The 15,627-nt window shown below is 37.8% G+C and overlaps 1 protein-coding gene across 1 annotated transcript in view; it reads left to right on the top strand.

Annotated features, from left to right (window-relative positions):
* The window catches only part of RBMS3 (RNA binding motif single stranded interacting protein 3), a 725,561-nt gene extending 714,311 nt beyond the window's left edge, over positions 1 to 11,250 (top strand). The window contains exon 15 of the mRNA XM_060162485.1: positions 4,729 to 11,250. Coding sequence (XP_060018468.1) covers positions 4,729 to 4,735 — 7 coding nt within the window. The 3' untranslated portion in view covers positions 4,736 to 11,250. The remainder of the gene's footprint in view (positions 1 to 4,728) is intronic.
* Positions 11,251 to 15,627: the final 4,377 nt, after the last annotated feature.

The following is a 15,627-nucleotide window of genomic DNA, read 5'->3' as shown; positions in this document are numbered from 1 at the left end:
AAGATGCTCAACATCACTAATGATCAGACAAATGCAAATCTAAACTGCAGTGAGGTATCACCTCCCACCAGTCAGAATGGCCAACATCAAAAAATCTACAAACAATAAATGCTAGAGACGGTGTGAAGAAAAGGGAACCCTCCTACACTGTTGGTGGGAATGCAAATTGGTACAGCCACTATGGAAAATAGTATGGAGGTTCCTCAAAAAACTAAAAGTAGAGTTGCCATATTATCCAGCAGTCCCACTCTTGGGCACGTATCTTGTGAAAAGCATAATTCCAAAAGATACATGCACCCCAATGTTCGTCGCTGCACTATTTACAATAGCCAAGACATCAAAGCAACCTAAATGTCCATTAACAGAGGAGTGGATAAAGAAGTGGTACATATATATACAATGGAATATCACTCAGCCATAAAAAAGAACAAAATAATTCCATTTGCAGCAACATGGATGGACCTAGAGATCGTCATACTGAGTGAAGTAAGTCAGACTGAGAAAGACAGCTATCATGATATCGCTTATGTGTGGAATCTAAAAAAATGGTACAATGAACTTATTTACGAAACAGAAATGAAGTCACAGATGTAGAAAACAAACTTATAGTTACCAGAGGGGAAAGAGGGAGGAGATAAATTGGGAGAACATGATTGACACATACACACTACTATATATAAAATAGATAACTAATAAGGACCTACTGTGTAGCACAGGAAACTCTACTCTGTGCTCTGTAATGGCCTATATGGGAAAAGAATCTAAAAACAAGCGTGTATATTTATATGTATAACTGATTCACTTTACTATACACCTGAAACTAACACAACAATATAAATCAACTATACTCCAATAAAAAGTAAATAAATAAATTACAGACAACGCAACAGAAGATTATAGGAAAAAATTTAGAGAAATATTTAAAATGTGCATATGAACAAAAAGGTTGCATTTGGAATCATAGGTCAGCATAATTTTAATATTCCAAATTACACTTTCCAAGCTAAAAAAACATTACTTCCCATTTTGTATTCATGCTTTTTTTCCCTCCTATTGTTAAAAGAGGCTATTAATGCAAGAGACTCTGATTACTCTTAGCCCAAACGGGGGAAATGATACCTGTGTTTTATTTTGGAAGTTCTTTGGAAATTCCTGTTCCTGCTTAGGTTATTCTCAGTTTTCCTTTGTGCTATTTAGGAAATCTTAAAAATAACTAGGACTTTAAAAATATGAGTCTTCAAGCAAAGTTACATTCTAATAAGCAAAATCAGAAGTCCTTGGTTCAAATTCCATCTTTGCCACTTACTTGTCTCCTCAAGGAGCCTCCCTCACATCTTTAAAGTGAGAGATTAGATCAGTGTTCTCCAGAAAGTATAAATTAGGTCTCCAGTGCTGAGCTAGGATTTACCACCCTGCCCTGGAGGTGGGGTGGGGAGGATGGTCAAAAGTGGTTTTAAGAAACACTGCTTTAAGCTAAGTGAAATGCTTGCTTAATTGCAGCTCTCTTCAAAGCCGTTAATATGCTAGTGGCCGTGACCTCCTAGAGGGCCAGATAGATAGATACTTCCTGAAAGATTTGAGTGTGCGCTGCCCTCCTCCTTTGGAATGCTAAACAAACAAACAAAAAATTAACAAATTATTAAAGAACTAAACAAAATTTTTATTGTCAGCATGATGATTATTTTGATACTAATTTAAAAGATAACATTTCTTCAGAAACAATTTTTTTTCTATTGATACCTTTCTTTGTTGGTGCCCTAACCGCATGTTTAGTTTACTATGGGTAATCCAGTAGTGGGAGTATAGTGTGCAGATTTTCCACACTCTGGATCACAGAATCCCTCTTTTCACATGAAAATTTGTGAAGCTAATCTGTTAGAAATGACTCTGGGGAATATTGCATCCTTAGATCATCTTTAAGACTTCTTCTAGCCTAAAAATCTAGAATTCTAAGATGATGATTTGCTACTTTCTAATATATTCACTCTGCTTTTGGGGGGAGTAGGCACAGGGAGGATGGAGGATGAGAGTATTCAGAACGACTCTGTGATCTTAAATTTGGTCAAACTCTCAGTCTTCCAACCTTCACACTGACCTTAGAAGGCCTTTATCTCAACCCCAGTATTGTTGGTCTTTTTAATTCTTCAGGTCTTCTCTGTCTAACTGAACTGTCATGACACCAATTGCCTATAAATCGTCAGTACGGTAATGAGCAAATTATATGCCCTTGATTACCATCCTTACATGTCCTTTAAGCTTGTGAATAATAATATATTTCTATTTGCACAGTACTTTACAGTTTGCAAATGATTTTCATAATCATGCTCTCGTTCACACAAATTTCTCTTTTTACATTGCAATTCATTTTATTTTTAAAATAGTCTCACTGCACAACTTAAAATGTTCTTGTTGCTCCTGATCACAGCCTTGACACTTTGAAAGCCTACTGTTTTTATGAATGCCAGTGCATGACATAAGCATTATGTAAATGTGCACTTTCACACTTTATTAGAACAGAGAAGGTGCACAGAGTGAATTCAGTTCTATTAAACAGCAACACCTTTTCCCTTCAAACTTCAGCTAGCCATCATGAAAATGTGAAGTACAACCAGTTATTTCTCCTCATTTGTTTTCATGTAGCAATGAGATCACTTGAAGGATGAAGCAAGTGATGGTAGGAGGATATTGGAAACATTTGTGTAAGGTTATAAAACTTGAAAGTAGCTCCAGCCTCACTCATAAATACGGATGCTTAGATATCAGCCCATGTGACACACCTGAGCAGTGAGGGGGTTCTGTGTCATGTAGTCCATTGACTAAGACAGCATTCTCTGAGCAGCTCTCATGGAGATTCATGCTATATTAGGCATTTTCTGCTCAATGCACAATAATACCAGGGTAGAAGATGGGAGTGGGAGCAAAGAATAGACCAAAAATCAAACATAAAAACACACACAAAATGTTGTTCCCATAACAAGGTAGATTTTTAGAAGTAAATGGCGTAAACCTAAACTTTGCAAAGATGTACAGAGAGATCAAATATATACCATGGTTCCCATGACTACTACTACTAAAATTTCCCTTACTGTTGCTGCTATTATGAAAATTTTGATTGCTTTTATTCTTAAAAGGAACCCCACTTTCTTGCATAACACAGAAATAATATGTATTTCTAGAGACTTAAACTCTTGGTTAAAAATGAAACTATTCACTCTATCAATGAGTTGCTTTCCTTACATGATTCTAGGAACAAATTACCCAGGTTTCTAACAGCTATAGCTGAGACATATGAGGGCTTTTTGCAAATTAGGAAAAGGAAACCCTCTGGGTTTCCTCAGAAACCTTCAGGCTAACTGTCAAAACATCCCAGCCTAGTTCAAAACATTGTTGAGGGCTTTTTGTGAATTTGAATAAGGGCCACTTGCTCAGAGCAAATGCAGCCCTGCACCAGAGTACACAGCTTGGGGAACAGACCATGGGCTAAAATCAGCCCCCAGGCACTCCTTCGGCCAAGCATCCTGTGCAGTGAAACACCTGGACAACTCTACCCAGCAACACTGAGGTTTCTTTACTAAATTAAGCAACTGGGCACCAGAAGAACCCACAGAACACTGAAGGAAGAAGGCTTCATCTAAATAGGACCTACAGATAGTTTGAAGCATCTTCATTTTAAAAGATACCCCTGAAATTCTTGAGCTAAATTCTGATCTGTGGGTGGAAGAGATAAGAGTAAAGATCAACCCACTATTAGCTCAGCCCTGCCATATAGATGGGGCAGAATCAGAAGAGATTATGTGGGCTGGGCTGGCAAAGTGACATATAATAAAAATAGCATTTGTCTTGTTAAACACCTACAGTGTGCCTACCAGTCTGCCAGACTCCTGGAGAGTAAAAAGAAGTAAAATATAGTCCCTGCTCTCAAAAATTTAAAACCTTGTTGAGATAGAGATGCAAGGAAGAAGAAAAGAAATTGGAAAGTGAACGAAACTACATTGCCCTCTTACCTGTCTTATTTACATAAGACTTCTGCTTATGTGGATACACTTAATGAGCTCCGTGAGGTAACAAAGAATCAGTTGCTGCAGATGTAAGCTCTTATATACAGGATGGATAAACAACAGGGTCCTACTGTATAGCACAGGGAAGTACATTCAATATCCTGTGATAAAGCACAATGGAAAAGAATATTAAAAAGAAGTATGTGTATATGTATATCTGAATCACTTTGATTTCTGCTGTGCAGAAATCAACACAACATTCTAAATCAACTATACTTCAATTAAAAAAAAAACATAAAACCCATTGCTGTATCCTGGGTACATAGTAGGGAATCACATATTGTTTGACTGAGTTTGTGATGAATCTCATGGGAGTTCTGAAAGGACAGAATTACTCAAGGAATTTCTGGGGGAACTAAAACATAAGCCAAGCATTGAAGAATACATTCCATGAACATAGGAAATATTGCTTGTCTAGATATATTTGTATATTTACAACTTTACAACTGAAAGATATTCTTGATCTATTGATCTAAACAAACTCCAGCTCAAATATATATTTGTGTGAAAGTGGCAGAATTTGACACTCTCCTAAGCCCAATGTGCTTTTATAACTGTTATATTGAAAGAGCTTGGTAGCTTTTAAAGAGCGCTCACTGGAAAAGAGCACAGAAGGTGATTTCAGAGTTGTTTTGGTGTAATGACCCCTCTTATTCCATTGTTTTCACAGACCATAAACAAGACCGAATGAAGAATGTCCGTCTGAAACTCTGCCTTGAATGAAGAAACTTCATTGAACAAGAAGTTGGCTTCCAGTTTTGCACAGGCGTCGATGGAATGCTTTTTTTTTTTTAATTTTCTACTTTACCCAATGAAAACAACGTGTTTTTATGTGCTGTGCAAGTGGTTCCTTCATGTGGTCTGACAGTTTATTTTTTCCATCATTCTTTTTAAAGAAAAAAAATATCCCAGAAGAGGACAACAAGCAAACAAAGCAAAACATGGAAGGTTGACATTTATCTGGAAGAACATTTGAATTCAGAATTTATCTGAAGGTGTAGATAGATTTTTTTTTTTTAATGGAAAATCTGATGTCAAGAGGTGGGCAAGCAGAAATGGAAACAAATTGTCTTCCTCAGTAATTAAGCTACTCTTTCTTTTTCCCTTCTTGTTTAAATCTAGTGGGTTGGTTTTTTTAATTTTTTTTTTCTTAGAAATATTTAGGTAAGGTTTATCTTGAATCTTAATTGCCTTAATTTTAAGGACGTCAAAGGCTCTCGAGGCAAGCTCTCAACGTCTTGTTTAAAAAAGAAAGAATTGAAATATTGTGCCAGCTTTCACTGGTACAGAAGTTTAAGACTATGAGTTTTTAGGGTGAAAAAAAACTGTACAGTTTAAAAGAAAATGTTTTTCTTCATTTGAAGAAAATTTGTTGATAAAAGAAACCATGGCAACTGCAAGAATTGGGAAAATGCTGGGACTTCTGATGAACTTTGTCTTAAGTGTTGAATCATTCTAGAAGGCTAAAACATTTTACGGTAAAGTTATTAACGTTGGTTTCAAAACAACTGCATTAGAAATAATGCGTGTTTGGGGGGCAGAATGCAGATTTTTTTATTTCTGAAGCGTGATGGCTAGCAAAAGCTTTAGTGCTTTTTATCTGCAGTCTTTTTTATGAGCTTTACAAACTTTTTAGTCAGCTTTGCTTGTCACATTGCAAAACCTAGCTTAAGAGCATTAAAAAAAAACAAGTAGATAGGAGCTTATGGTCAAAAAGTGAAAAAAAAAACAAAACACAAAAAAACAAAAAAAGCAATAGATAGAGAAATTGTTGACAATTTCTGTAGTCTTTCCTAGTTGTGATCAAATTCAGCCTATGGATGGCCTATTTTATACCAAAGATGAAGTGGCACCCTATTGCAGTCCAGAAGATAGAGGTTGTTTTTCTTTTCTTCTCTTTTCTTTTTTAAAATTTTATTTGACCTACATGGCCGGACCAGTTCTTACTTTGTTGTTTGTTTAAACTACCTTCCACTGGTGTTTTACGTACTGCAAAAAAAAAAAAGTTTTTATTTTAAATGTATTTTTGTTGATAGTAGAAGCTTGTTCCTGTGTGGTCAGCAATTTCAGCACCAAGAGTTCTGGATTCCAACCAATAGAGCCAAATGGCTTTAAATTCCACGTGCTTTTCTGGTTCCTTCCTAGCTCTCTTGAATTGTGAAGCCTGTATTGACGGCCACCAATGAGCTAAAACACTTGTTTAACAGGTTGAAACTTCTTTATATGAATTTTGAACTCAAGATACTCCCTGAACTGGTCTGAAAGATCACCTGTCAAAAAAGCTCAGTGATGCTCTGTTGATTGGCTAGTGGTCTCCTGAAAAGGTCTCACTGTATTTGTAACAACAGTCTTCCTTCTAAATTCCCGCACTTCTAGATTTTGTCTTCTCGCCTCAGTCTTTGTCATCATCTACCGTGAATAGCCATCTTGACTCCGCAATTGGGGAGGGGATATCTTTTTTTTTTTTCTTTTTTGCCTCTTTTCATTGTATTTTCATATCCTGGTGTCATCAGAAGAAAGAGAAAATAGACTTTTTAATTTCAGTTTAGCTCCCTGAGGCAAATAGGACCAATAAGATTGAGGATTCTATTAGTGGAATTTAGGTAAGCTTTTAATGCTAGTTGACAATCAAGAAATTGTATGATTTATATGAATAAGAACCCAAATAATTAGATTTGATCAATTATTAAAGCCAAAGGCGATATATTTGCATTGAGAATGATGCAAAACATTGTCTAAAATGAATTAACTTGACTTACCAAACATCTCTGCATATTTGAGTCATGAAATCCATGTTCAACCTATACAGTTTTACCTGAAATGAAGGACAGTGGAACTTTGTTAATTGACCCATGTGCTAGAATGGCTTTCTAATGTATCATTAGAATCAATAGGTGAAATTCTTCTCACAAAGTCACAGGAACCTGTCTTAGTCCAGAAGGAAGAGGGTAATGCATACAGTGCACTGTAAAAGAAAACAGGGTAGGTGTTTAAAAACTAAAATATTAAAAAGTAAAGCATATTCCCATTAGGTCAACATGAGTAATGAGTTTGACTCATAAAAAAATAATCAATATTCTACTATTTATGACCTGTAAACAAAGGCCTAGTGTTGAAATAAATCCAATTCTCTTATTTGAAAAACCCCATGAATTGAAAGCTCATTATCTAGAGAGTGATTCCATATCTTTGTGGTCCAATTAGAGGCAAAAATATAGCTAAGGCAATGTAGCATGTGCTACGAAAAAGTTTCAACTGGTCACAGCCATCCTTATGATTTTCCATACTTTAGAGAGAATCCTAAATTTATACTTTCTTCTGTTCCATTTTTCAGCTTTTTTCTGTTCCATTTTTCAACTTCTCATGTATTTTAAGGGTGGCACTTAAGTTTTCTCTTTGAGAAATGGGCCCCCAAGTTAGTGGGGGATGAACAAACCTGTATAGGAGCTGTGCTTTTTGTTTCTCTTTTTCAGTCTCTGAACTCTTTGTATAAATAAGGATTATCCTGGGCATAATTCATTTGAATATGAAATCAACATGCTTTCTTTTTCTTCTGTAAAAAAAGAAAACAAAACAAAACTTAATGTGATACAAAGAAAGTCTCATTTACACAATCAACAATGAGACTAAGAGGTAGCTACCATGTGGCTGATGAATGTGCCTAGGTAACTTCCTATTTCTATTCAAAACTACTGCTTTATTTATACATTCAGCAACATTTTTTTCAACTATAAAATTTCAATAATCTCAATTTTTTTAAACCACTTCAGGCAAATTTTATCATTTTGCCTATGTCATTTTATGTGTCCATGTGTGCTTTGTGTTTGGATTTTTTATATTAGGCCATTCTATAAAATATTTTAAATCTAAAAGGAAAAAAAAGAAGGAAAAAGTGGCACATGTTCAAATTTACACATCATCTCACCTAAAAATTGTTTTTAAGAATCAAGTCTGGGGAAAAAATAAAAGCATCAACAGGTAAGCATTGTATGAAAAGTAAAACAAACTTCACTTTTCATACTTTACATTGTATGAAAAGTAAAACAAACCAAAACGTGTGTTCAGTACATACAGACATCAGAGTCCTAATTTAATCAGCAATGTAGATTATGGTGACTTTAACCCAAATTAGGACTACAATCATTTTTTAAAGTATTCTGTTTCACAGTACTTCAAGCATTTATTCAGATGTTTCCATTTTTCCTTTCAATTGTAATTGCCAAGACTTAGCCTAAATGTCAGGAAACAAACTAAAACCACAATCCAAATGGGATAAAAATCATCTCCTCCAAACTCTAGTTCCATGGTCAGTGGAGGAGTAGGTATTCTTTTAATAACGAGGAGGTATTGTCAGGAAGGAAGTCTGTATAGTGACTGGGAGCTCCTTAGAGCCTGGCCATGTCTTCTGAAGACATCAGGAAACCTAGGTGAACTAAAGGTAATACTTGGAGGGTGGGCGCCTGTTTGTCTTTCAACACGGGCATGTCTTGAATATTGCAAGTCACATGCTATTCTAAAAATAATCTACCTGACTGCAGTTTGGTCAGGGTTAGTCTGTTTCCTTGGTAGATTTCAATCATTCAGATGTTGTTGCCATGCTTCACTTGAATCAATTCTCCTGTGACCTTAACATCTGCCACATTTGACAGCATATAAGACTCACTTCCATCCCTCTTAATGAAAAACTACATGGTGTTAAAAGCGTCTGTATCAGAGATGGAAAGCCCAGGGTAGGAGAAGGCTAGGTGGAGCAGGAAGTTTGCTGTACCTACAGAGTCCATCAACCCCTTGCAAAACTGTTTTATAATCATTTTCAGTCCATGTATGAGAAAATAAAAGTACTAAAAGTACTTTTTTTTAACTTTATTTGAATAATTGGGGTGTCTGTTATACACACACACACACACACACACACACACGCCCACCTATGAGTCTTTCACAGTGGCCTAAAATTCCAATTAATGAAAGTTGAGTTGTGATTATGACCTTTGCAGTCTTCTTTAAGCTTGAGAAAAAGTTTCAATGCACTGTCGAAACAGATGATAATCTTAGTAGGAGACTGAAAATACATTTGACAATTCAGTCTCATTCTTAATCTGAGTGCAGGAACCACTGCAAGATGAGCTGATCAGCCGAGAGAAATTTTTAAGTGGGTTTCAGTGATAAATGTTTTTATATGATATAAAACCAAATGAAAGTATAATATTTATGTAGGTGTATAACAACATTCAGCACATTGGAAGAATCACACTTCATAATCAAGTTTAAACATGTCATAGAGCCTTGATCTATATTCTCTTGTCCACAGTAGGGAGTAAGGATGAGATTTTGTTTTTCATGTTGTGACTGGCATGCTTCAAACTTCTGAGCTTGCTGGGACTGACATCCCCTCATTCCAATTTGAGGGACTGACGGGCTTGAAAAAGGCTCGTTGATCCTGTGTATGATACCCCTTCTGTGACAGAGTAATAATGGGATTTCATTAGTGAATCAATTTGTTTTGCAGATGACACCTACTGTGGCATTGGAAGACAGCTGAGTCTGACTCAAATTGAACATTTCTTACAAAATATTCTGAAACTTGAAATTGGTCCCTTAATCCAAGTGCTCTTGTTCATGGCTCTCCTCTGTGGAGTACATAGAGTTCAGGAAAGTACAAAAGAACAAAATCCCTGAGTGGCCCAAATGATCTATGTTGATGTAAGGCAGGGGAGCTCAGCCCAGATTGGTGATTTCTTTTATCTCTGGTTTTATACCTCATTACCTATGCTGTCACATAAAAAAGGATGGATGGCTTCTCCATATTTATTTCTATTTCTGGGAGGGAAAATAAACTTTTTAGAAAAGCGTCTTCTACGCAGAAGCTCTAAAGTTGAAGCAGGGGTGAGATCGATCTTGGAGTCTGCAGGAAGACCCAACCACTAGGCCACTGGGTCATGCTTTTCTTCCACTGTATTCCCTCCAGTTAGTGACTGCCCTGAAGCCCCAGTCCTGCAGAAATACAATACTCCCAAATTTTGAAGGGCTAATCATCTACTTTGTGCACCTGTTTTGTCTTCTCTTTTCAACTATTAGGACTTGGGCTCTATTTCCTCCTATTAGCATTTCACCCTGAGGATGGAAAAGGAAACATTTGGAAATAATATTCAAATCTGTCTATTTTGTTCCTTAGGTATTCATTTATTGAAGCAGTTTGAAATCATTGGTAAAATTAATGTCAGTGCATTATATTCTGTGGGATTTTAATATCCATAATGTCCCTTTCCCATCCACCACAAACAATTGAGAGTTGGCTGTATTCTTGCAGAATATAAAGGAAAAAACTGTAGCAAAGAATTTGGCTTCCCTCAAAAGAAAGCTATTTTGGATTTGTTCACTATTGAAATTTGAACCAGTAGAACAGGTCAACTCAAAACTGAGTTATGGGAATATAGTAACAGCCCTTGATTAAATATGCACTCTTATCCCTATCTTAAATCTTGGACCAAAAAATTGCAGTGTTTATTTTTTGACTTTGCATTACAGTATTAAGGCTTTAATGACCTTGACACTCCGGTGGATTTTTTTAAAAATAATTATTTCAAGTTTAAATAGTACCCAAAGTGTAATTTTAGGATTGTACCGTGTATTTTAAACTCTCTGGTCTTACATTATTAAGAAAGATGCTCTGTCCTCCTCCCCAAAATATGTTATTTCTTCATATATAAAAAAGGAGTTATTCCATAGTTTTCAAGAACTATAAAAACTATTTCAAAAGAGACACTTGAAGAAGTTTTTACCATTCTGGGAATTATTGCTTCCATATAGTTAAAAAGAAGAATGTAATTGGAATCTTAATTTTAAAAATATATATGTAAAAGTGTACTTGCTATGAAATAGTTTCTAAAAAAGGAAAAGGGACACAGCTTCTTTTAAAACCCTTGTTTCAGGCCATATATGACTTCATAGAATTTCCAAAACATCATTCAATTTTGAATTTTATTTAAGAGCATTTTGTACTGCTGTCTCTGTCATGGAAAATTCTGTAATTCTACAGTGTTTCTGGCTTTATTTTTAATTTTTTCATCTGTACCACAGTCAAATTAGCTACCATTTTCCCCATTCCTTGGGCTTTCTGTAGATCAGTGGATGTTAGGTTTAAACTTCTGTTTTCTTTGATGAAGCTTTCAATAAAAAATGAAAATAAAATCAACCAAGTAGGGCCGTTGTGTTTTTCTTCACTCTACCAGAGATGGATTGAGGGAGGGCATAGTGGAAGGTACAGTGTCTGTATTTAATTGACTTCCTACAGAATTTCTCAAAAAAAGAACCATCCCTGGTAACAAAACGTGAGAGAAGAGGGACCACTGTATTCATGCAAGGGAGCCTGGAAAAGCCATTGTTTAGGAGCTTTGGGGGTATGGACCACTTAGGTGTCCCTAGGACCTCACACACTCTTCCCAATTTTTATGCTTAAGGATTCAGAGATCATCCATTTCCTGTCTAACAAACATGCCCAACATCTACCAATAATGCTGTATTTAAAGGGGTGCTGACAAAGATAACTCTTTTAGCTGCAGTCCAACATTAATAAAGTGAAAAGTAATATAGCTCAAACTTAATCTCAGAGGGTTTTTATTCTGGATTTTTTATAAAGGAGTGTCATTTACAATAAAGATGAAAAAGTCTCTCAGCTATCAAAAAGGCTGTGTTTTCGTTTAAATCCTTAGAAACGGAGCAGTCTTCTCTCCCAGGTTCTTTCTCCTGCCCTTAGGAAGTTGCAGGTTACTTCTGTTACAAAGTGGTCACCAGGTGGCACTGCTGTATTAGTCTCCAGATGATTCCAAACCCAAATTCCAGGTCTTAAACAGAAGCAGTAGTGTGAGGGATGGCTGTAATAGCAAGAGTCACAACTAATGAAGCTGAGCCTTTGCCAGAAAGTGTGTCAGGTGCCCCCACACTTGAGTTCACACAACCCCCACACACATGCTCTCAGGTGGGTCCTGCCATTGCCCGCATTTCCCAGATGAGGTTTGGAAAGTACGGCAACCCACCCATGGACCTACATCCTAGAAGGGCTAGAGTATGCTTCTCAAAACAGACTCAAAATCTCAACCCCTAGATTCTAAGGTTTTTTCTTCTGCGAGGGCTTTGAGAAATGCCAATGTGGAAAGCACCTTTTTTTTTTTTTTTTTCCAAAAGTTCATGTGACCTGAGATTTTGTGGTTTCTGTAGAAGAGGGCATTGGACAGTCATTCTGATCACTTGGTCACAATTCACATTTTCCATCCCAGAAATAACTTGCTGTTTCCATCATCTCTGTGATTTGTTCTGGAAGGAAAGGACCTATTTAGCAAATAAGCATAACTTTTCATTGACTATTTCATTTAACAGTGCCCAGAACACGGACACTCTGTAAACATTCTAATGATAAAAAGACGCTTCTCATTTACAAGTATGTCATATTCTAGTAAGCACTGGTTTATGATAACATTTTAGCATGAAATAAGATCAGGAGATTTTGTGAGCAATACACTTAACCCTTCCATGGCTTGATGCAAAGTGGATGGAGAGACTACCTGGTCTGAATGCAATCATATCTTCTCTCATCCACACACAGGGAGGACCTTCAGACCCTTCAACACTGCCTTTCCCTAATTCAGAACCTTAGCAGAGCAGCCGGATATTTCACTGTCACCCTTTCCCCAAATCATCTGGGACATTTAACTCTATTGACAGCAAGGAGGGTGGGATCGGCCATTCTGAAATTGTTCTAATTCTAGTAGCAGCTGTTAGTATTCTAAATCCTGTGTTGCCATTTAAGCAATCTTCACAGCATCTTCACAAGGAATAGATTCCATCTCAAGAAACCACTTTCTTCATGCATCATAAGAAGCAACTCCTGAGATGGCAGAGTAGAAGGACGTGACCTCACCTCTTCTTACAAAAACACCAAAGTCACAACTAACTGCTGAACAACCATTGACAAAACAAAAACAAAAAACACACCACTGGAACCTACCAAAAAAGATATTCCACATCCAAAAACAAAGAAGCCACAATGAGATGGTAGGAGGGGAGTAATCACGATAAAATCAAATCCCATACCTGCCAGGTGGGCAACCCACAAACTGGAAAATAATTATATCACAGAGGTTCTCCCACCAGAGGGACAGTTCTGAGCCCCACATCAGGCTCCCCAGCCTGGAGGCCTGGCAACAAAAGGAGGAGCCCCCAGAGAATCTAGCTTTGAAGGCCCATGGGGTTTGATTCCAGGAGCCCCATATGACTGGGGGAAACAGTAACTCTACTCTTCTCATGTGCACCAGGACCCAGGGAAAAAAAGCAATGACCTCATGAGAGCCTGGGCCAGACCTACCTGCTGGTATTGGAGCATCTCCTGTGGAGGCAGGGGATGGCTGGGGTACTGCTGAGACAAAGACACTGGCAGGAGTAGTTCTGGGGAGTACTCAGGGGCATGAGCCCTCTTGGAGGCCACCATTTTCTCACCAAGACCTGGCGCCTCCCAACAGCCTGTAGGCTCCAGTGCTGGGACGCTTCAGGCCAAACAACAAACAGGGTGGGAACACAGCCCCACCCATCAGCAAACAGGCAGCTTAAAGTCTTCCTGAGAACACAGCTCCCCACTAAACACACCCCTTGACATGGCCCTGCCCACCAGAGGGACAAGACCCAGCTCCACACACCAGTGGGCAGGTACCAGTCCCTCCCACCAGGAAGCCTGCACAAGCCTCTTAGACAGTCTCATCAACCAGGGGGAAGACAGCAGAAGCAAGAAGAACTACAATCCTGCAGCCCGTGGAACAGAAACCACAATCACAGAAAGGTAGACAAAATGATACAGCAGAGGAATATGTCCCTGAAGAAGAAACAAGATAAAGCCCTAGAAGAACAACTAAATGAAGTGGAGATAGGCAATCTACCTGAAAAAGAATTCAGAGTAATGATAGTAAAGATGATCCATGATCTTAGAAAAAGGATAGAGGCACAGATCAAGAAGACAGAAGAGGGCTTCCTTGGTGGCGCAGTGGTTGAGAGTCTGCCTGCCGATGAAGGGGACATGGGTTCATGCCCCGGTCCGGGAAGATCCCACATGCTGTGGAGTGGCTGGGCCCGTGAGCCATGGCCGCTGGGCCTGCACGTCTGGAGCCTGTGCTCCACAACAGGAGAGGTCACAACAGTGAGAGGCCCGCATACTGCAAAAAAAAAAAGAAGACAGAAGAAATGTTTAACAAAGACCTAGAAGAAAAAAGGAACAGAGATGAACAATATAATAACTGAAATGAAAACTACGTTAGAAGGAATCAATAGCAGAATAAGTGAAGCAGAAGAACAGATAAGTGAGCTGGAAGACAGAATGGTGGAAATCCCTGCTGTGGAACAGAATAAAGAAAAAAGAATGAAAAGAAATGAGGACAGTCTCAAAGACCTCTGGGGCAACATGAAATGCACCAACATTCACATTATAGGGGTCCCAGAAGGAGAAGAGAGAGAGAAAGGACCTGAGAAAATATTTGAAGAGATAATAGCTGAAAACTTCCTTAACATGGGAAAGGAAACTGTCACCCAAGTCCAGGAAGCACAGAGTCCCAGGCAGGATAAACCCAAGGAGGAACACACAGAGACACATGGTAATTAAACTGACAGAAATTAAAGACAAAGAAAAAATATTAAAAACAACAGGGAAAAGCAACAAATGAGGTACAAGGGAACTCCCATAAGGTTATCAGCTGATTTCTCAGCAGAAACTCTGCAGGCCAGAAGGGAGTGGCACAATATATTTAAAGTGATGAAAGGGAAGAACCTACAACCAAGAACTTTCTACCCAGCAAGGCTCTTATTCAGATTCAACAGAGAAATCAAAAGCTTTACATACAGCATTTGTTGCAAAGCTGGTCTGGTGGTTCTGAATTCTCTTAGCTTTTACTTAAAGGAATTTCTCTAGGTGGAAAGGAAAAGGCCATAATTAGAAACAAGAAAATTATGAATGGAAAAGCTCACCAGTAAAGGCAAACATACAGTAATGGTAGCAGCAATCGTGAGAAGAGAGTACAAACACAGGATATTGGAAATGCATTTGAAAATAAAAGATCAACAACTTAAATCTTTATATATTGACTGCCATATTAAAACCTCATAAGAAGCAACTCCTTATCTGTTCGTTTATCATGAGTTTGCAGCAATTCATTCCCATTTTCAGGCTCCACTTCTAATTCTAGTTCTATTTCTACCACATCTGCAGTGACTTCCTCCACTGAAGTATTGAACCCCTCCAAGTCATCCATGAGGGTTGGAATCTGTTTCTTCCCAACTCCTGTTAATGATGATATTTTGACCTCTTCCCATGAATCACGAATTTTCTTCATGACATCTAGAATGTTGAATCCTTTCCAAAAGGTTTTCAATTGACTTTGCCCAGATCCATCAGAGGAATCACTATCTATGGCAGCTATAGCCTTACAAAAATATATTTCTTAAATAATAAAATTTGAAAGTCAAAATGGCTCCTTGATCCATGGGCTGCAGAATGGATTTTGTATTACCAGGCATGAAAACATCATTCACCTTT

The sequence above is a fragment of the Lagenorhynchus albirostris genome, chromosome 10 (genome assembly GCF_949774975.1).
Source record: "Lagenorhynchus albirostris chromosome 10, mLagAlb1.1, whole genome shotgun sequence".
Classification (NCBI taxonomy): domain Eukaryota; kingdom Metazoa; phylum Chordata; class Mammalia; order Artiodactyla; family Delphinidae; genus Lagenorhynchus; species Lagenorhynchus albirostris.
Note: the sequence above shows the minus strand (reverse complement) of the source record. Positions and strands in the feature narration are given on the sequence as shown.